The sequence below is a fragment of the Anguilla rostrata genome, chromosome 14 (genome assembly GCF_018555375.3).
Source record: "Anguilla rostrata isolate EN2019 chromosome 14, ASM1855537v3, whole genome shotgun sequence".
NCBI classification, from domain to species: Eukaryota; Metazoa; Chordata; class Actinopteri; order Anguilliformes; family Anguillidae; genus Anguilla; species Anguilla rostrata.
The window spans coordinates 11,525,422-11,546,712 of NC_057946.1; the positions used below are offsets into that span (position 1 = coordinate 11,525,422).

Genomic DNA, 21,291 nt, shown 5'->3' on the forward strand with positions numbered 1-21,291 from the left:
CTGGGGAGGTGTGTTTCTGAATCTGAGTGGTCTAATCTCATAACCAGATGTCACGTCTAGTCCCCTCCCAGTCACTACAGGGCAAGGTGTCCCTGTGGGAAGGCACAGTTTTTAGTGCTAATGAATTAGGATTAAAGATGCATTTAACTGTGGTTGTACCGTCTGGTCAGATGGTTGCAGTGTTTTGTTTTCTGACATATGAAAATCGACTTCCTTTCCTCCACTAAACAGTATACCCTGTGTGATGTGGTCAGCAAACACCTTGGGCTGCTTTTAGATGTCACAAATTATTGTTTAATATTAGTTTGAGGGGAACTATGTGGTGGATCATACTGCACACTTAGGGAAACCTGCCATGCCTGCTCAGATCATTTGTAATAATCAGTTACAACACAGTATTGTATCAGACAGTGAAAGCTTTAATCTGCCAACCCCCCCCCCCCCCCATAGGGAAGTTAATAAAAGACAGTTTTCCTCCAGCAATGTCAGTTAAAGCTAATTCACTCTTAGATGTGCACCATACAGGGTATTAATTTCAGTCTTTTGGCTTCGCTGTCTGCAGAATCGAGGAAAAATCCATTTTCACATAGTCATTAGTAACATGGAGGCAGAGATCAAGCGATGTGCTTCCTCTTTTCCCCAGCAAACTGCAGAGATTTCCTTTCACACTCGTACACCTCAAGCAGTCTGTCCCTCATCCAATATTTATGGCTAGTCGATGCCGTTTCCGGACACTCTTGACTGTCTCCCTTATCCCCTGAGTCAGCGCTGCGTGGCAGTGTAGCAGTAAATGTAATTATGAAAGCCAAGGAGCAAGTTTACAAGTATGAATTGTTATCTGCCTGCAACAACATGAGGCCAAATCAAAATAAATTGAATTTTATCCGGAGGAAATCGGGTTAGCGATATTAAAAAACGAAACAAAAAGCGCACCTCGTTATAAATGCAATGAGGCCATTTTTTTGTATATGCACGTAAGATGCTCCATCCGTGAACTGCCCTTTCAGTTTCATCCTCATCATCAGCATCTCTCATTTCATTCTTTGTTCCTCTTTTCAAGGCACAGTATAAATGAAAATCTCAGTGGGGAGGGCGGGTAGCCGAGCCCCCGAATATTAAAATAACGGCCCAGTTCTCTTGGGAAGCATCATGTGTCAGCTTCACCAGTTCAGCTGTATCCCGCAACAATAAAAAGGAAAAAAAGAAGAAAAACATTAGCATAATCAATGACTTGCAAGAGAGCACAGAGGGAGGGGAAAGAGTGCGTGACGGAAAAAAAAAACAAAAACAAATAAAAAACAGGGCTGTCTGCTCGCCTTTGATTCGCTGCCAGTCTTCGTAATTGGATCAAGTACGAACTTGCTTAGCTGTATGCCTTGTGTTCAGGCTAAGGGGAGGGAGTAGAAGCATATGCGAGAGATCGTAGTGAGTGAGTGAGTGAGTGAAAGAGAGAGAAAGACGTAATGGGAGAGGGAGGGGAGTGTGTGAGAGAGAGAGAGCGATAGCGAGAGAGCGAGCTCGGAGACTGAGAGAGACAGAGAGAGCTGCACTCTAAAGAGTGAAAGAGGAGGCGAGCAATCTAAAAGGAGGAGGAGAAATAGGAAAGGGGGAGTAGCCAGACTCCTTCCGTCTTCCCGTGAGCCTCCCCCTCCTCCCCCTCCTCCCTCTCTCTCTCTCTCTCTCTGTCTCCACTAATGAGGCGTCTCTCCTGCGTAGCCGGGAGGACGGGCACCTGCTGCTCCTTCATGATTCAGCCCCTTTCCGCCTCCGCGTGAGCACAACAGCATGCTGCTCGCGCGACCGACGCTCCTGCTCTTCCTGCCTCCTCTGCTGCTCCCCACTCCCCGCGTCTACGGAGCCTCCCGCACGGTCAGGTGAGTGGACTGCAGCCGCAGCGTCCTGGGACAGCCCCGACCCCGGCCAGGAGCCCAGCCAGCTCTCTGCAAGAGAGAGAGAAAAGAAGAAGAGACAGAAGAAAGAAAAAAGGAGGGGAGGAGAGAGGTGGAGAGAAAAAGACTTGGTTCTCTTTCGCTAGTTACTTTTTATTGCGCGTCCAGTTTGAATTTATGCATTCATTTTTAGACTTGTTTGGCATGCACGTAAGCCCTGCTTGGACAGAATGCCTTGAGTGCGGTCCCGAAAGAAGAACTCTTCTCCTGTCCGCGTGCCTGCCAGCACACTTCCCAGAAGCTTAATAAGGTTACCCCCTGCTGCCAAAGAGCATCCTCTCTCTCTGCGCAGCCCCCCCCCCTCCCCCGCAGCAGCAGCCTGGTCTGATAATGGAAAGCGCGCTTCATCCTACCCGCTCCCCAGCTCCGCACAACACTCCGAGCTAGAGTCCAGGCGTCCAGAGACCAGACCTGAGAGAGGGAGGGAGGGAGGGAGGGAGGGAGCGAGCCAGCTGGAAGAAGGGAGAGGGAGAGCAGGAGAGGATGTCAGAGGGAGTGGAGGACTCCTTGGCAGGGCTGTGCGCCCCTCCCGGATCGGTGTTGCCCGTGGGGACCGACGAGGCCCGCGAGGACGAGCCGGTGACGGCGGGTGAAGGCGGCGGCGGCGGCGAGGAGGAGAGCAGCGATGGCGGCGGTGGCGGCGGCGGGGGCGGTCCTCTGGGACTGGCGGCGCTGGCGGGGGCCTGCTGCGTGTGTCTGGAGCGGGAGCAGGTGCGCAGCTGCCTGCAGTCGGAGAAGATCTGCATCCTGCCCATCCTGGCCTGCCTGCTCAGCCTGGCTCTCTGCACCGCCGGCCTCAAGTGGGTCTTCGTGGACAAGATCTTTGAGTACGAGCCCCCCACTCACCTGGACCCCAAGCGCATGGGCCAGGACCCCGTCATCGTGGCCGACCCCACCCTGGGGCTCCCCGACTTTTTCCCGCGCCCCTCCGCTCTCCCCACTCCGTCGCTCACCACGCATCGGCCTGAGGTGTTCGTGGAGGGGAACCCCACGACAGGACCCTTCGAGCCCCCGTCCCCAAGAGGGACTGGGCATAGTCCCACCTCAGCACTGACGCTCCGCACCGACCCCCCTGCTCCGCCAGGGACGTCCACCCCTCCCCAACCTAGGAAGAAGGAACCTTCAACAGCGCGCCCTGAGCCCACTCTGGAATCTAATGATATTTATATTCCCAAATACTGTAAGTACTCGCTGTTGCACCTTTTATTTTCCCAGTGGAGACATTACAAGCTCACATTCTCGTATCACCCTGTAGTGTCCTGTCAGCAAGCAGTTTTCTGGAGGGAGTCTTAGTTCACCTAGAAGAACAGTTTGGCCATTTGCTTTTAAGCATTTAAGACCAGGCGTTTGTGGTAAGTCTGTGGTCAGCATGGCAGCTATTACTGTTGTAGTTTACACTTAAGTTTTTTTCTGTATCAGTGGAATGTGAGTGTTGTCTTACAAGACAAAAAAAGCATTCCCTTTGGCAAAATTATATATAAGTTCCAAATTTCTATTCAAATATTGTGATTGGTATGGAAAAGTACTGAGTCATTTATAAAAATCTGTGTAAAAATACACATGTATATGAAAGACAGTGGGTTTTGAAAGGAAGTGGATACGTAATAAGGGTGAAAAAATGTGTGCTGTTCGGCTCTCTGCAGACGTGCTGGGGCTTGTCAGTTGTAATGCAAGAGCCTGTGACTAAGCCTTGAAAGCATCATTATCTTACCTGGGGGTTTCTGTGCCATTGTGACAGAAACTCCCTCCCTTCTCTCCCGTCCCCACTGTCAACTGCTGCCTCATAACAAGGCGAATGTAAATAAGAACCTCCACCCACTGCTGAGTGCCTAACGGTGAGAAGATGAAGGCGGTTGTGCTGCAGGTTGCTAATGGCAGTCCGCGCTTGTCCTCGCTATGGTTGTCCCCGTGTGGAAGGGTGGAGAGCTCGTGGTGCATCTGAACCGTTCCAGTCATATACACATTAAAAAAAAAGTTTTAATCGATAACGGATGCTGCATGACTTCCTCAAACGAAATGCTGTGGTGCGGAGAGACTTCCTCCTGGCGATGGGGGGTTGGGGGGCGGTTCCATTTCAAGGTCAGCCTGCTGTGGGCTAATTGATTCCCTCTCCATCCCTAAGCCACAAAGAAAGACAATCCCAGTAATGCTATCTGCCCACTAACTGCTATCCACCATGACTTTGAAAGCCAGGAGAATTATTACATCTGGACGGCTGCCAGCCTCCACCGGCACTCTGCTGGTCCTGCACAGCCCTCCCCCCTTTACATTTTTCACCTGCATTGCTTTTAGAGAGGTCAAACTGTGGGTCACTTTGACCTGCGGCCACACTGCACTAGCCTGCTGCTTTATTCCTGTAGCTAGTGCTATAAAACTATAGCCTTTTGCTGACTGGGGTCTTTTTTTTGCATGTCTGAAAACAAGCTAAATTTGTTAAGTCATGTTTGGTGCCCTCCATTGGGTAAAAATGAAATTTTTAATGTGCATGACTGCACAAAGCAGGGCTTTGGTATTAATTGTTGAGACAGTGGCTAAGCAGCAGGAAAAGGATTTCTCTGCTTTTGACACACCCCTTATAGTCCCTACACGGTCATGTGATCATCAATAGGTACTAATTGACAGACTTTTGATCGTAGGTTGCATCGCACTTTTCCTAAGAATGACAGCGGTGTGGTTTGTGTTCATATTTTGTTATCAGCAGGAAACTAAACGGTCACGCCTCGTCTGCTTCACAATTCCGAAACGGGTTTTTCAGGCAACCCCATGAACGCATCTTGTTATATGTATACAGTGACTTCTTTAAGCTCACAAACCTGCCGTTGCAGTGACATACAAATTCTGGCATAACGGAGGGGAATTTTAATGTCATATACTAGTGTAACTAGTCATACAGTGAGGGTGCATTATGGGAAGCTAGTTTTTTTAGATTTACTGTATATTTATTAGATGCATCGAGGCCTACTGTAAAGCTAAAAGCTTTCCCTTCGTTTTTAAATGGCCTGATCAATGGAGCAGCCCCAGAAATGGAAATGTTATCGGTTGCTTTGGTAATCTCAGTCTAAATCAATACCCCGAGAGCGGTTCCGCTCTTTCACCAGGAAGCAGTGTGAAAGTGATAGCAACTCCGTCCCTGGCCTGGCCGAATAAAGCAAATTATCAGGAATTAGTGAGTGGTCTTGGGAGCAGGTATGCAGAGGACCAGGGGCTGCTGTGTGTGACCTGCTCTGCTTTCACCTCGCATTGGTTGTTACAGCCTTTATTTGCTGAAAAAATGGCTCGATGCTCCATTATTAACACTAATGAGAGAGGGGAGGATGGGCACAGAAACCTTTCAAGATGGCAGGTTTGATCATTTCAATCAGTGCTGAAGCCACTCCCGGTCATGCCAATTGCGCTGATTTTAACAACCACAAGTCTACACACTGTATGAAACACACAGAACAGCCACTTTTACAACTAACTTTTGTTGGTGAAATGTTTGCTGAACTCACACCAGAAAGTGGTAAGGAATAGAGCCGCACACACATTATCTATATTAATTGTTTAATTGTGTGAAATTGTGTGTATCTAGCAACATATTTATTTGACTGTTACTGATTATTATTTCTGTTTATAATCCCATATTTGCTGTTTGGGATTTAAACATTTTTAAAAATACAAATCATAACAGCCATTCCCCCTTATGTTTCTTCAATGAAAAGTATCCCCTTGCAAATGGCCATGAAAATCTTTTCAATTTTCTTTCATCATTAAAAATATTTTATCCTGTTAAGTTATACAGCAGCACATTGCATATTGCCTTGCCACTGAAAAACTAATCTAGGGAAGCACGTTCACAGAACAGTTTGCCTCTGGGGCACGCTGAGGGATAAGGCCCACTAAAGGCTTTTCCTGGGATGTGGAAAGTGTTTTGTTCATGTTTAGGCCCCCAGAGAAGCGGTACCATCAACAAGGACTCGTACTGAAACCACAGATCTACGGCAGCACGATGGCAGTGATTAATTATCAGTGGAGCTAAATGCCTCAATCCTGAGTGCATCAGGATCCATTCAAATGCAGATGTTTTTGTGCATGAAGGCCAAATTTTTCATGTATAAATATGCAAAGACTTCCATTTCAGAAGAAGTCAACCAACACTGGTTGAGAACCTGACCATTTCAGTAGAAACTTCTGATGACAGTAACCTGTTCTGTAGTAGGCTTTTATATGTGGACAAAATGCAGAGCTTGGACTTTTCACCAAAGGCATTTTTGCTTCTTACTGTAACAATTTCATACGGGACCTTTGGTTCAACTCTCAAGCCATGTGTGGTGGTGGTTTTTCTGTCCACCTGCAGCTCCAGGCAACAGAATTTTAGTCAGCCTTATCCTGCAGTACTTGCCGTCAGCAGGAAAACGTTTTGTGTTTTCCTGAGTTTGAATGCCCACAGCCACTGCAGCCTAGTTACTGCCCTCAGGCCTGCAGGGTTTCACAAAGTTTTACTGTTGAGATTGGGTAAGAAAGTCCAGGGGACGCCTCTTCCCCCTGAGTCACAGGTGAGTTATGCTCACCACAATACTGGTTATGCATTGAGCGCGCTTGCATGACGTTATCGTGCCTGTGGGGAGGGGTTTCCTGTGAACATATGTCCTGACAGGACCATTGGCACATTACTGACCCCATTCCATCACTGCTGCTCAAGCTATCGCTCTCTCTCTGTTTCCATTTGACCTTGAAAGTTATAATTTATGTATTGCATCTCGGCTGTGAATGTGCCTCTAGCTGTGCCCTTTTTGTGGATATTGTACCCATGTTTGTCTGACCAAATTATGGAGTTGGTATCAAACTTAAGTATTTGCCAAGTCGTCTGCTCTCGATGATAGAATGCCCTCATTGTGATAGACCCATTGCGTAGTTAAACTAATGGACTGTGACAGACGAGATGGCATTCTGTTTAGCTGTGGTTTGAGAGCTGCTTTCTGGGGAAGGGGGAACTTTTTATATTTGAAGGGCCATTATCAGTACAGAGAACATCAGGAAAAAAACCTATCCCATTCAAAGATGTTTTTACCTTCTTTCATATATTTGATAACCATGTAGGCTTATGTTTTAACTCTGTGTACTTTGTAAAGTTTAAAAAATATATATATTAGACCAGGATTCTACAAAAAGAACAATTATCTGTAAGTTTGCAGATGAACTTACATCAAAGGGCAAACCAAATAGCGTCAGGGGCCCAGATTTGCTACTAAGGCTGTTGTGATGGTGTCCTAGATTTCAGAATATCCAATGTGTCCAAGTTTCTCCTGGCGGTACTGCAGTCCTGACAACGTGCCCCTGTTCACGAGCCGTCTTTCCCTTGGTTCTGTTGCTTCATACGTTATCTTTGCTCTTGTTTAGATATATTCAAGCTTACAGTGATACCAGGTTATGCAATCATGCATCATCAACATTAGCTCGATCCGTGTATGAGCATGTTTTCAGTGGATGATGCTGTAAGATAATGGTATTTGAAATACTTGACGTGCCAAGACAATCATTTTCCACTGTGTTGATCACGCTTATTTAAATAGCTGTGCATTATTATTATGCAGAAGGAAATTGATTTTATGTCTGGTCAAAATTCATTTTATTTTTTCTCCTTTCAATGGTTACAATCCATGTCAATAGTTGCTTCAGCATTAATATGCATGTTGTAGAATGTTCTGGTTCTTTCTAACAGTGTACATTTGTATATGCTTCTCCTCATTTTGGTGGTTTTTATAGATGACAGTGCCTCAGAAATCTTCACTCAGAACTGACAGTAGTGACTCTTGTCAGTTATTCCACAGTCGATTGCACAACAGTTCTACAAAATTTTCAGTTTCTCATTTTCATGTACTGGTTATCTTAGTCTCCATATTTTGATTAATAACTGTTCTAAGAAGTTCTTCCTGCTCTTTTCAGTGTTTCACTCTTTTAACTTCACCTGCACTCCTTTTCAGGATCTCATTTTCCTGTGTACCTGTACGCCAGGATAATTGGACCCCAAACTGAATTTTCAATAGCAGTGGCTTATGTGGGTCACGGAATATTTTTCCTGTATCTGTCCTCTCAAACTGAAAGTGTTCTGTAGCACCAGTCTTGCTTTTCATGAGTATAATCTACTTTGAGGGGAAAAAATCATTTTTTGGTATGAAATGGGATAATCCCTCATATTTTCAGCAGCATTTTCAGACTTCTCTCCTAGGCAGTCACCTATGCTCTCAGAGAGAGAGAGAGAGCGAGAGGCATTGGCCAATTTTCTGCCTTGTTACATGACCTGCTCATCTAAACACATTCCAAACTACAAATTTACAGTTCCGGTTATTAAAATTATGTCAATAGCTAGCAAACTCATATTTACTGCAGCAAGCTGATTTTCTATATTTTTTTAAAGTGGACTTTGTTTTTTATTTTGTTTACATCGTTGCGTAAGAATATGTGTGGATAAACATCTTCCCCAAAATAGGCAACTATAATGCTGAATGTATTTTTAAGCATATAAATAGTTTTGCGTTGAAAGTCATATTACAGTTCCACAAAGAGCACGCAGTGATCTGTAATACTGTACTTTAGATTGGTCAAATAAGCCATTTTACTGTTTCATCTCTACCAAGGTCTACTGTGTGTATGTAATGAATGTAGATTTTATCCCCCTTGCTTGTAGCAAGGAAAAATATCCATTAACATGCGCATCAGAACCCAGTTTGCACAGCTAAACAGTGGCCTTGTGCACGTAGAATGTGCCACTGCTTGATACTCGAGGGCTGGGTTGTTTGCTGGGGAGAGGGAGTGTGCAGTTTAATGGCATGCATGGACAAATTGTGAACGTAGATCATTTTTTATGACCCTTCCCAGTGGCGGAGCAACCTGACGATAGCTCATCGCCAACTGAGCGCCGATGGTGCTTCCCGGGCCATTTTTATGGCCTTATAAAGATTCGCCCTGGATGTGTGGTCCTGCGGCGGCCATCGCCGTTCAGTATTTCTGGCGATACTCGGTGGCAACACTACCACGCCGCCCCAGATGCAGACCTAATTAGATGTCACAGCCAGGATGTATATTGTCTTGTGGGATGGGAGATGAATGCATTATAAATAGACGTCTGGGTCTGGACAAAGTGCCCCCCCCCCCCCTCCCCACCTCTTTCCACCCCCTTCCTGCACTCTCCTCCATTACATCACAGGAGAAAGGTGTGATATATTTGCACATGAAACAAGAATAAATAAATCTCCCTCCCAGCATCCAGACAGCGCCTCCCCCACTTCGACATACGGCCCGTATGGCTATGCAAATCGGCAGGCAAAGAGAATGAAGTCATCACTTTATGACTTCTACTTTGTAATGATATTCAAGAATCAGATAAAAGGACTGGTAGTTAACATCCCCCCCCCACCCCCCACAATGGATCCTATTTATTATCCAAACAACCTGGTCTGTTTGTCACAGGATTAACCAAAGCGGTTGCGTATGGGGTCTCTTTCTTTGGGAAACTGTGGAGTGCCATCAATTGCAATCGAATTGGCAAATTGAATTTGTCAGTAGCTGTCTGTCTGTGAATGAATTAACCATCCACATCAATGGGCACATACAAATCTCTCATCTATAGCATTTCAGGAGTCAAAGCTAATCATTTTGCACAAAGAATAACCACGTCCCATTTCCTGCTCTGTTTGGATTTGGGCATGTCAGAAATTAAATTAATACTCATCTGCCTTAATGGGAAAATGCTGGAATACTGGAATACCAAAGTTTGGGTGACAGAGATCCAGGTGTCAAAGTTGATTGGACGTTATAGGAAATAATACCATAGTTTAACCTTTTATCGCTGTTCTATCTGCTTGAATATATTCATTTTTAATAATCTGGTATGAAATAGAGCGTGCTGTAGCTGCCCATCCCACAAATTTGCTCACAAATTTCTCACCGCCTTTTGACCAAATGAGTGTGATTTACGAGGGTATGAGCTGAACATTATTGCACCATTGCGTATGACACTTTTTTCGAGGGCTTTCAGTTTCTTTTGCAGAGGATATAACAACATGTAAATGCTATTTCATAAAAGGAACACCCCCCCACCCCCCACCCCCCCCCCCCCAACAAAAGGGCAAGAGGTTAATGAATTAATTATCATTATGGCTGTAGGCCAGCTGAGGTGACGTTCCCTAATTTAATTAGAGTAAACTGAAGCGACATCTGGCAGTTAAGCTATTGATGAAGGAAGCTGCGCTATAGCTTTTTCCCCCTTTCCTATTGAAAATGGATTACGTTAATGGTACCCCAGCGTGTGCACGTTTGTCCTTCTTCCGTGACTCAGCAAATCTGGAATTGCCTCATCTCTATGCCTTTGCTCTGACGTCTACTTATCCCTCTGTGTCGTACGTCTTGCCCTTTGTAAGAATGACGTGCCGTATGCCATTTTGCAGTGCCGTCTCAGAAAGAAACGTTGACAATAAATTGGCTCTTCCAGATGATCTGGTCACGGCACAAAGTTTTGGTGCATCGTAATAAGTGTTCTTTAATTTTCTGATTTAAAAAAAAATTGGGTTGAAAAATGGCACAATCATTCAAAAAGGCGGGGGGGTGGGGGGGCGATGAGTTTTATGGATCAGCTAACAGGACATCTTTATGCAGTGTAGAGTGCACCCTCCCTGCCTGCTGTTCCTCAGATCTAGTCCATTACCTAATGATGTGCCTTCAGACAGCAGTCTTCTCCGCTGAACCTGAGGTTACCACATAAATTGGCGCTATGAAATCGAGCGCTTTTTTCCCCTCTCGCCTCTCTCTCTGCGATTTAAAGTTCCTGTCCGTTCTCAGGGGGACCTTGTCTGAGACTCGGTATGAATAATGGGTAGCGTCTGGCCTCGATGAATGATGCAAACCTGAATAAATGATAAGAATCTACATGCTGTAGCAGGTAAAAAAAAACAACTGCTGTATTTCAGAGATCTATTCAAATCCGTTTGACAGCACCTTTTCATATACGCTCCAGTTTGGGTTGAGTAGGTAAGCATTCTGCCACTGAGGGACTGCCAGAGTTACATTGATGCATTTTCATTACTTAAATCTTATCAATCCCGAGCTTCGTATAAAATGTTCCCGTAATTCCTCGTTTACTCTTTATTTAACGTTTAAGTACAGTACCAGACAGTCATCGACCACGCCTGAACCAGACAGAGACGACATGGCAAAATGGAGAGGAAAGAGCCTGTGAGCCATCAATCATTGTGCAGTGCCATCTCCCAAGATCCCTGAGCTTGTTGCCTTTCCTGTTTCTTTCCGTGTAGAGGGGGATTATGATAGAGATGCATGCTGCTCAGAGGCCCCTGTGAGTGTTCACACCGTTACTGTGGAGATGGATGAGGTATAGAGAGTCCCTGGCTCCCCCCCCACACCCCCCACCCCACACCCTTCCCTGTGCTCAGGCCCTGTAAATTGATAATGGATTGGTTTTAGGACCAATTCCTAAGTCCATTTAGTAATGGAGATGTATTAGCTGTAGGAGTTACAAAACACACACACACACATACACACATACACACACACACCTTTAGCACCTGTTTTTTCATCATTTCCTCTTAGGAAAGAAATAATCTATACTTTAGTTAATGTTGATCTCTCATAAATGTTGTGATCAGCCAGGTGTGTGTCCTACAATAAATTTTGATTATTAATAGGACTATGTGGGAGAAAATAAAGGCTAAAAAATAACCATAAAATATGCAGTGGTTTAAGCAAAAGCAAGGTTTGTATGGCATTTAGCATCCGCCACTTTTCAGAGCAGGAGTTTCCGCCTTTTTTTCCTCCCTGCGTTTTGAGTCAGGTGTGAAAGTGCCCTCGTAAGCGTTTCCACTGGAGGCCGTGGGATTGCAGTGCCTTCTGGGAGTTCGCCAGCAGAGCCGCTTTCCGGTGTGGTCCTGGCGTGAAGAGCGATGCGCGTGCGCTTTTTCTGTGCGCTTCACTCCACAGACATTTTATCGTGCTGGGACTCTGGCCAGTAGCATAATGGATCATGTCAGATTCATTACAGCTCTTAGCGAAGTCAGAAAAAACTGTCCAGTTTGTGCACCGCGCCGTCCGGCGACACTCGCGGCTGGGCGGCCGTGACTCACATTTCTCAGCTAGCGCTCATTCTGCAGCGCGCTGTTTGGCTAGTCGTAAAACATTCAGGGTGGGGGGGTGGGGGGTAACTGCTCCACGATCAATTCCCCCCCAGGGTTGTGAGAAAGCTCTCCCCGGGATAAAAAGGAGACGATGCTCAAATATCAATATGTATGCATGGGCAGCTCCGCCATTAAAAAAAGATGTTAAAATATCAATAAGTATGCATCCTCAGGTCTGCCATGAGAGGTAGCATTATCAGTAATTATAGCGAGGCACTAAAACCCACCAGGAGATTCAGAGTCAATTACTCGAAACTCCATAAGCACGGGTCCCTGGGTCTCTTCATCTTGCACCACCACACCAATAGGTGGAGGAAAAGTCCCACCAGTAGGCTCCACCATTCCCAGCTCAATTACAAAACAAGCATCATACGTTGTTTACCGGCAGCCATGTTTGGTGAAAGCGAAGTCGTCACACAAATACGCTCAGTAGGGTCTGTCAAAACGCGACACTACGAAAGAAATACAGAAATACACACAACCTATAAAAGACTCTTGAATGTTTTATGTTGTTTCTTTTTTGAAGTATAAAAGGGCCTCTTGCTGCAGTGCGGTGGTTGGGGGCGCAGGTTCTGTCCTCGGCAGCAGATTTGTACACACAGGCGGCCCGGCGTGGCGCAGTGTGGTGTTCAGGCCCTGGGTTTTGGTTCCCAGTGTTGATGAGGCCTCAGCTGAATTCCCAGTGGGAGCTGTCTCAGCTCTCCGGACACCTGTGGTGAAAATGCAGGTGGAACTGGAAGTCGCCCTGGGACCAGCAGCGATCTGAGGCCCTGGGTATTTGCTCGTTATCTCGCTTGTTTATCATCCTGTTTTCCTAGTTGATTGGGGTAGTAGAAGGGAATCAAATTCTGTCCAATTCCTGTCATGTATTCCTAATGTAATCATGAAAAAGGCTCTTGCTCCCACTTTGAAGTTTGTGTTAGCTCCAGAAAAATATTGAAGGACTGGAATGGTGTAGCAAGGGACCCAAAATGTTATCTATAGACCAGCCTGTGATCAGCAAAATGATCCCCTCATGAGAATATATACATGAAATCACGTTTTTGCCTCATCATGCATGACTGAGGGGAGGGCCTCTGCATCACGTGGGAAACAAAGTTTGAGTCCAAAAAAGATAATTGGCTTGCTGCATTGTATTAATGACTAGCACCAAAACAACCAAAAACACTTATAAAAACAAATGAGCAAACCAGAACCAGAACTCTCCACAGGAAAACGCAGGCAACAATGTACAGTACACACTAGAAACCAAGAAATGAAACCGCACCTCAGTCCTCCCATTAGGCCTGAGAAACCGTGTGCAGCAGTTGGTCTTGTTACCTAAAGGCCACAGGTTTGATTCCCCGGTAGGACACTGCCGTTATACCAGTGAGCAAGGTACTTAACCTGCATTGCTTCAGTATATATCCAGCTGTATGAATGGATGCAACGTAAATGCTATGTAAAAAGTTGTGTAAGTCACTCTGGATAAGAGCATCTACTGAATACCTGTAATGTAACCAGGACATTTATAAGACCAAATGATCAGCTAATGGAGAGCAGCTGCAATGATTATAATGAGTTACAGCTGCTGCCATGCCTTTGTGTAGGGCTAGTGCTGCCCCCTGGAGGACAATGCTCAAACTCCCTTCCCTGCATCACAGCCTGACTAGCCGTAAATGAAATACAGGTTTTTGTGTGTTTGTAATGCCTATTGCTGAATAATTCATTTGTTTGTTTGATTACTTGACTTGGACAGTGTTCAACATGAATGTGCACTCAGCATATTCTTAGCCTCTAAGACTAATTTGGAAACACATTTCCATAACTTGCATTTCACTTTTGGTTTTATATAAATGGATGTGACTTCACAAATTGGCCAGCTGTTCTGTTGGCAAGCAATTCCAAAGTAAAATAATTAAGTTAAGTGTCCTGCATTTGAAGAGCCCTGTTTTTGAGTTGCCTGGTTAGCTTTGTGAAGTATGGTTGATATGCATTTGACTATAGCAATGGCCATGCACTTGACATTATAATGGATGGAAATGACCTGTGAAGGATTGTAATGGGTATCTCTGTCATCCTTCCTATTTCTTGTTGTCATGCTCAAGTTCAAAATGAATAATTGTATCATTTTGTGTAATTGTTTGATCCCCCCTCCCAGATAAAGGGGATAAAAGTGAATTATCTTCAGTCATTGTTCAAATCGTTATAGCTTATACCTATGAGTAGCCCTTCATCTGTCTGTCTTCATGGGGTTTGGGCATTTGCCTATACTGTGTTCAAGGTAGCATCTGTATTTCTTACTGTTAGGCAAAGGCCAATTAATTATTATACCACACATCTTTCTTACTTTTGCCCAAAATAAAAAGATAGATTTGGACATTTTATTTAACGTATTTTAAACAGTGATCTTGCTCTTTGATTTTGCACCTCAAAAAATCAATTTGTTACAGTGTGCATAATTGGTTCAGGTGAATTAGGTCAATGTTCATTTTAGGCCAGGGTATGAAATCTGATTAGACTGATGGGTGCATTGCCCTGTTTTTAATTACGTTTTTAATGATGATGCACAGCACTGATAAATTTCGAGAGGGGAGTTAGTACCGCGCTAGATTCATCAATAATTGAAAAATGACAGGAACACATTTCCTTCCGGTTGGCAGATGACATTGACACAGGAGCAGCGATCACAAAGATGAACCGAGTCGTTAAATGAGATCACTTACGGTGAAGTAGATTCAGATTTCCTGTCACACTCGGTGAGTTTGATTGGCTGCATTTTTCGGGGGATTATGGTAATTTACCCTACCTTAGATTTAAAAAAAAATTAATTTATTCAATTTTGAAAAGTCTGTGTTTTGCCCATCACGTCGTCCTCGAGGTGTTGTCCTCTGTCTTGTCTCAGGGTAAAAGCTGTTTACGATTGCCTGAAGCGGAAAATTATTCATGCGTGCTGCGTAATCTGCTGGGTCTGGTCCTGCCAGTCTCAGCGTTATTAAATCTCATGGTTCTACTTCATCTCACTGTGCGATTCTTGCATGTTACACACCCAGAGATACTAATTACATTTTACTGTGGGCTTACCTCCATACTAGTAAGATAAACAATCAAACATATTTCATAAATCCCCACTACTCTTAATGATTTACCAGTAATGCTTATAAAACAATCCATGTCATACTTACAGTATTAGCCAGTTCACTAAATAATTAATTGGTCATATCCATGTATAATGATGCAGGTAGTTTTTATTGACAATTTGGCTGAAATTACCCTTTTTCTAACCAGACCCCAATGACAGGTATTCATTTGGTTTTATTTCATGATAAACCAAATACTCTTACCCACCAACCTATGAATACGTTTACTATTCATTTTCTTTTTAAAATAACACAATTAAACCACAAATCCAAACCATATTTGACAAATAATGATTCAAGATGAAGCATTAATGCATGGATAATACATATGTTCTATTCCGACATTCTGTGTTGAATATAAAACAATTGTGTTATGATCTAGATGTGTGGACATTAAAATAAGCCAATTATGGCAGTTTATGCTTTTTGTAATGAATCTCAGGTGCTTTCGCACTGGTATACTGCAGATGTTGCAGAAAGTTTGCCGTTTTGAAGACTTGTAGGAAAGATAAACTCACTACACTTCTACAGTACCCTTATACGGCGAAAGGTGTGAGCAAACCATTGTTCATTGAGGGCTTTCTCTCTGCATGTCTCGCCTTTGCTGCCATCCTCTGTGAGACTCTGTTTGAAATCTTCCTGTGGCTTGATGGGATATCTCATACAGCATCGCAACCTCACTGGGTTTACAGACATGTGATGGAGCCAGCACATATTCAAATGGACAACATGCATAATATTGTGCAGCGTCTTAGTGTTGCATTGTATCATTAACTGCATTATTATGTTATTAATGGTCCTGATAATAAGAACCCGACTTTACTTCCTCTGATCTACTGCTGAGCTACAATTATTATTGGGCATTAGCATTTGTCCATTGTCATTGTTCGCTTATTGAATCTCTGTGTCTGCTTACAATAGTGCAGTGAAATAATGACATTAGACTCAGGGACACGACTATAAAAAGCTCATGGCTTCCTTGTGGAATTGGCATTGAAAATGTGCTTCAAAAATCCCCCTGTGCTTCCGTGTCCTTCTCAAAGATGTGTGCTCTACATGCACAGAGACAGCTGAGAAGGGCAAACCTTTTCTCTTCTCTCCCACTCCTGGCCTTGGATATTTTTATAATATTCTTTCTTTTCTTCCCCACAAATTGTAGCTATATTTTCTTCATTATTGGACCTTTTTACCCAGGCGCTACTGTTACTGTGTGTAACAAGGCTGGCAGGTCAGTTTCTTTTGCAATGTTCTCTTAATTGACCCTTGTAATTTAGGAAATTGGGGGAGTTCAGTTTACCCCAAAGCTGAGCATATAGCATAGCAGAGCATACGGCATATCAGCCTACACACAGGAAAACTAAAAAAAGAAGTATCTTCTTAATCAACAAAACTTTTCTAATAATGTCACGAGGTTGACTAGTTATGGCAAACTGTAGCCAACTATTGCCTCACAGACAATATACAGTATTTATTAATATGTAATTACTGTTAGCTCCTTTAAATTTTATATTGAATGCGCCGCCTAATCTTTTTTGTTGTTTTGTGTCAGAAAAACGGCAGGTAGGGAATGGTAAGCCTCACCGTCCCATTTCGGTGTGTGAAAATAAGGTAGATTAACTTTTTGTCGGCTGCTCATACATTCCTCAAGCATCAAAGAGTAGGAGAAGACAAGTGCAGAGCTATCGATTGGCGATATTGACTGGCTCGGCAGCACCCAAAGAAATGCAATTTGCCTATCGTGTGGGAATTTCAGAGGGACAGATAGGTGGTTTTGGGATCGATATATACCCTCTCACTTTCTGTCTGAAGGGGAAAACTGCTCTGGCCTGCGGGGATTTTCGTGCCGCTCAGTGCGCACCTACAGGTGACGGATTATCGTCCCATCAGCGGCTCTGGCTGTCAGGTCTTGTGTGGGATGGAACCCTTGATCACAAACTCAAGGAGCTGAAAATCAGCCGTAGGTTCGGCTTTAAGCTATAAATATGGCTTAATGGCATCTTTCTGCATTGAGACGGAGTCCTGCGATAAACCCCTCCTCTTGTGGAGTGAATTAAGAAGCCTTTTATGGTTTCACTGCTCCCTGCTGGAAGTCGCTGAGCTGGTTTCTCCTAAGCCATACTTATTTGTAATACAGTATTTTACAAGAGCACAAGGTATACTGTGCGCTAGTGTTTGTTGTTTTAAATTGGAACCTGTATCTGGTTCCATGTTACAGAAACCTTTTGAGCATAAAACCATAGTTTGTAATTCCAGCACTAGAAGTATGTAATTAAATTCTCTTTTTTTTCCCTTTTCAAATGCTTTTCACTCCCCTGAGAATCTCGTCCTCCTTTTGTAGCTGGAGGTATCCAGGGACACAAACAGAAAGATGAAACTGTGCAGTCAAAATCTGTCATGTCCTGTAAGACTTCCTCCACTTCTGTTCCAGAAAGTCACACATTTACCACATTTAACCAGCCTGAAGGACACAAAGACAGACACTGCAGCAATAATTGATTGCAGAATGTTTTTAGAATTTCCCCATTAAAGCAAATGAGGACCAGGGTGGAGGCCATCCTGATCCTTTGGCTCCTGTGGGACTGCAGTAAAAAATGGTCTATATAAAACCCCTGAAGTTGGCATCAGGCTGTCCTGAAATCACATGCCAGGCTGTCCTGCTCGCCGCTGTGTCCCAATACTGCCTTCTTTTCATCCTTTGAACAAAATCGAAAGGAAAGTAACAGGGATTGTGTGTCAGCATGCGGCAGAGGGGTCTGTACGACAAGAAACAGTCCAGTTTAGCCCTGCTCGTAGATCAGCCAGGCTCTCACCTCCAGTCCCCGGGCAGAGGAAAGAGATGCTGCTGCTGGGTTTCCGTATTGACAGCAGGGGAAAAAAATATATTTACAAAATAAATAAATAATGTCCCAAAAGATGACAAATGAGGGGGGAGGGGACTTTTAAGCCGCTGCAGTGGGAAACCAGAGAGGGGGCGAGCAAATCAATTTGTTTCCAGAGTGCCAGAGGGAAACGGACACAGTGCAAACTGTTCTTTGGTCTACGTATGGTAAAACAGGGAACAAATCTGCTATCATCTGCTAGCTCAAGAGGCGTTTCGTTTTTTCCTGACACCATGATATAACAAGCCTAGTTCACTGCCATGCTGTTTTTTCCTGTATCGGTATTGCGGATTCATTCTGGAAGATGCAAACTACATTATGCTTATTTTTGAGACTGGCCATCAATTCTTTATTGCATTTCACTGGATTGCATCTCCGTCAATTAAACTAAATTATAATGATATCCTGATCCCAAGTCTACCAGGCTGTCTTTGTGGGCCGGTACACTTGAAATCAAGCAGTTGACTCAAAATCAATGAGAATCACTGCACAAATGATTTGCTGTAAGCCAAATAACAGCTTTGGTAACCTAGCCTCCTCAGCGGATTTCATGGGTCATTAGGAGAAGAGTGCTGCTCCATGTTCTGGTCATTTAGGGTTAATTGTACTTGTTGGTCAGCTGTGGCATTCCATGGGCAATGTAGTTTCCCGAAGGGTCTGTTATCCACTGATTGATTCCTCTTGCAGCCAGTATTTTGGTACCACAATAAATCTGACACCCATTAGAGGAAGTGCCAATGGTTAAAAAATGGGCTTTACCTAAAAGCAGTTTAAGGAAGTCAGTTTATGGTGTGTGCTGTCTCATCCACCCCTGTGTTCACAATATAGTGTCACAGAGTCCCACTGTAATTCCCACCAACAGATCACGAAGAAGCCTGCTCTTCGAGGATATTCAGCTTCTGTTAGTCACAAATAGTGGTGGTGGGGGGGAGGGGGGACAGACACCAGCAGTATTTATGAAGGTTTGACTTTACCTCTGAGACACGTTTGCGCCGTGAAGGTATGGATTGCCATTTAAAGGCCATTGAAAGGCTCCTTGCAGTGGCCAGTTTCACTGTTGAGACAGATTTGATTTATTCCTCCAAAAAGTTGCCTACCTAATCAGAGACCTGGAGTACTGCTAAGAAGAATCAATATGATACAAATGCTTGCATTCTGCATTACGACCTCTAATTATCATACATTTTTCTTCTGTGTCTTTTTTTTTTTTTGGTAGCTTTTCAAGTGATTTAAAATGCATTGTTTCTCTTTGACTGTGAAATTACGTCAGGAAGTAATTACAGTATTGGGCCATAGGGGAAAATAAATCGGTGTCAAAATGAAGTGGCATTTAGTGCTCTTTCCAGATTATGTCAGACCCACCAGGCCCCTCTACCCCTTTTGTCCTTCATGTCGTTGAGTAAAAAGAACAATATTTAGATCCTTGATAACACATTATTTAAATAAATCACATTTGATTTTTGGAAGGCATAGTCACCTTTTTGTAACGGTGACTATATATCACATCATTTTCCCAGTCCAGTAAGTAGAATGGGAAAATTCCAATGGAAGTTTGGTAAAGCAAAGGTTGTGAGAATATGAAATGACAGCAATGCACTACAGTGAATTTTTATGAATCAAATATGTCTCAGGTTAAACTGTATGTAGATTTTCAGTTGTAGCAAAAAGCGTTAGTCAAAACTTATGATAATCAAGCATTTTGGAATTGATATGGCTTTGCTGTGCCACTAGGAGGAAAATACTGTAATGCAAATACCGAACAGCAATATGAACAATGAGCAGTGATAAATGCTTTTCCTTTGACACGACCATGCTAATAACTAAAATATTACTCTGTACATGATTTTTTAACTGTCTGCTATTGACTGGGAGTGGAGGCAGACCTGATCCTGACATACCGTGGAACAGCACAATAGATCCTGTTTTTGGGGGTGGGGTACGTGTGGGTGTTTACAGCACACTGCTGCAGGCTGGTTCCTGTCTCTGCTTCAACATTTTTCAGCGCCCCCCCCCCCCCAACCCTCCCGCCCCCACCCAGGTTTCCCGTGTGCACTGCAGTCTCAGATTGAGGCTGTCTGCCGCAACAGAGGAGGCCTCCTTATGCCGGAATAAGAACCAATGGCTGCGGCCTGGGGGAGAATTAAGAGAGCAGTCGGGTTGGCCATTCCCACTAATGACTCGACAGATTTGCTGGGAGAGAGCGGCCCCGGGCCTCACCATCGGTTCTGCCTGCCATGGCGTCACTGCAGCGTTCATCTCTCCCTCAACCGGTGCTCCCTTGTGCCAGGATTAATAAACTAGATTTAAATCCATTGGGATTTGTTGTTAGCTTTTTGTGTTAGCTTTTTTTTTTTTTTTTGGTTGTTTGGAAGGGGCTGTCAGGACAGTGGATGCCTTTAAGGTGGTTATTATTATTGTTTATAATTTTATTGAGGAGAATTTACTATCATCAGCTGCAGCAGCAATGTGTTTAAATAGCTAAACTATTTAAATCTTCACTCACTGCATCTGCCAGCTGTAATCTACAAGTAAATTAAGCTTAAACGGAACAAAAATGCTATAGTCTGTGATTAGATACTGGGTCAAAACTACTGCACTGGCTTTGCACAATAGAATTTAGCTGCTTGCTGTAGCCGCTTTACTGTTTCGATACAGACAAACAGATGGTTTATGTGACAATAAACCTGTCCGGTGTTTGAGTGGGGAGAGGGTGAGAGAGGGAGAGAGAAATCAGCATTTCCCTTAACAGCTGCCATCCTTTGAAGGTATCCATCTCTGCCCAGACAGCATGACTGGAAATTGATGGAAGGCAGCATGAGGGTAATTAACAGATCGTATGACGCTCTTGATTAAAACAGATGCCGTTCTTCCACTGTCTGGCACCCCCTGTGTTTTAACCTATAGCCCAGAGTATCCTCTGTCAGGAAGTAAGCCACTTCCACAGTTCTCCCGAACCACATTAATAACCATATCATTATTATTTGTCTGCTCATGGAGTGCATCTCCACATCGTTATCGGTGAAGTGGTGTTGTTTTTCGCAGCTAATACGACTCTTACTGAGAGTGTTTGGTAACACGTCATCTCCATATGCTCATGTTTTCAAAATATTGTATTCGCACGTATATATATATAAATCTGGCTACATCCATTTTTGATATGACAGACCGGTTTGTTTGTTGT

The 21,291-nt window shown here is 43.9% G+C and overlaps 1 protein-coding gene across 8 annotated transcripts in view; it reads left to right on the forward strand.

The window, feature by feature from the left end:
* The window catches only part of nrg1 (neuregulin 1), a 145,047-nt gene that overhangs the window by 97,548 nt on the left and 26,208 nt on the right, over positions 1–21,291 (forward strand). The window contains exon 1 of one of the 8 annotated variants that reach the window (XM_064307339.1): positions 456–3,129. The exons of the other annotated variants lie outside the window; for them this stretch is intronic. Coding sequence (XP_064163409.1) covers positions 2,433–3,129 — 697 coding nt within the window. The 5' untranslated portion in view covers positions 456–2,432. Of the gene's footprint in view, positions 1–455; positions 3,130–21,291 lie in introns of those variants that run through there. 8 annotated transcript variants of the gene reach the window in all.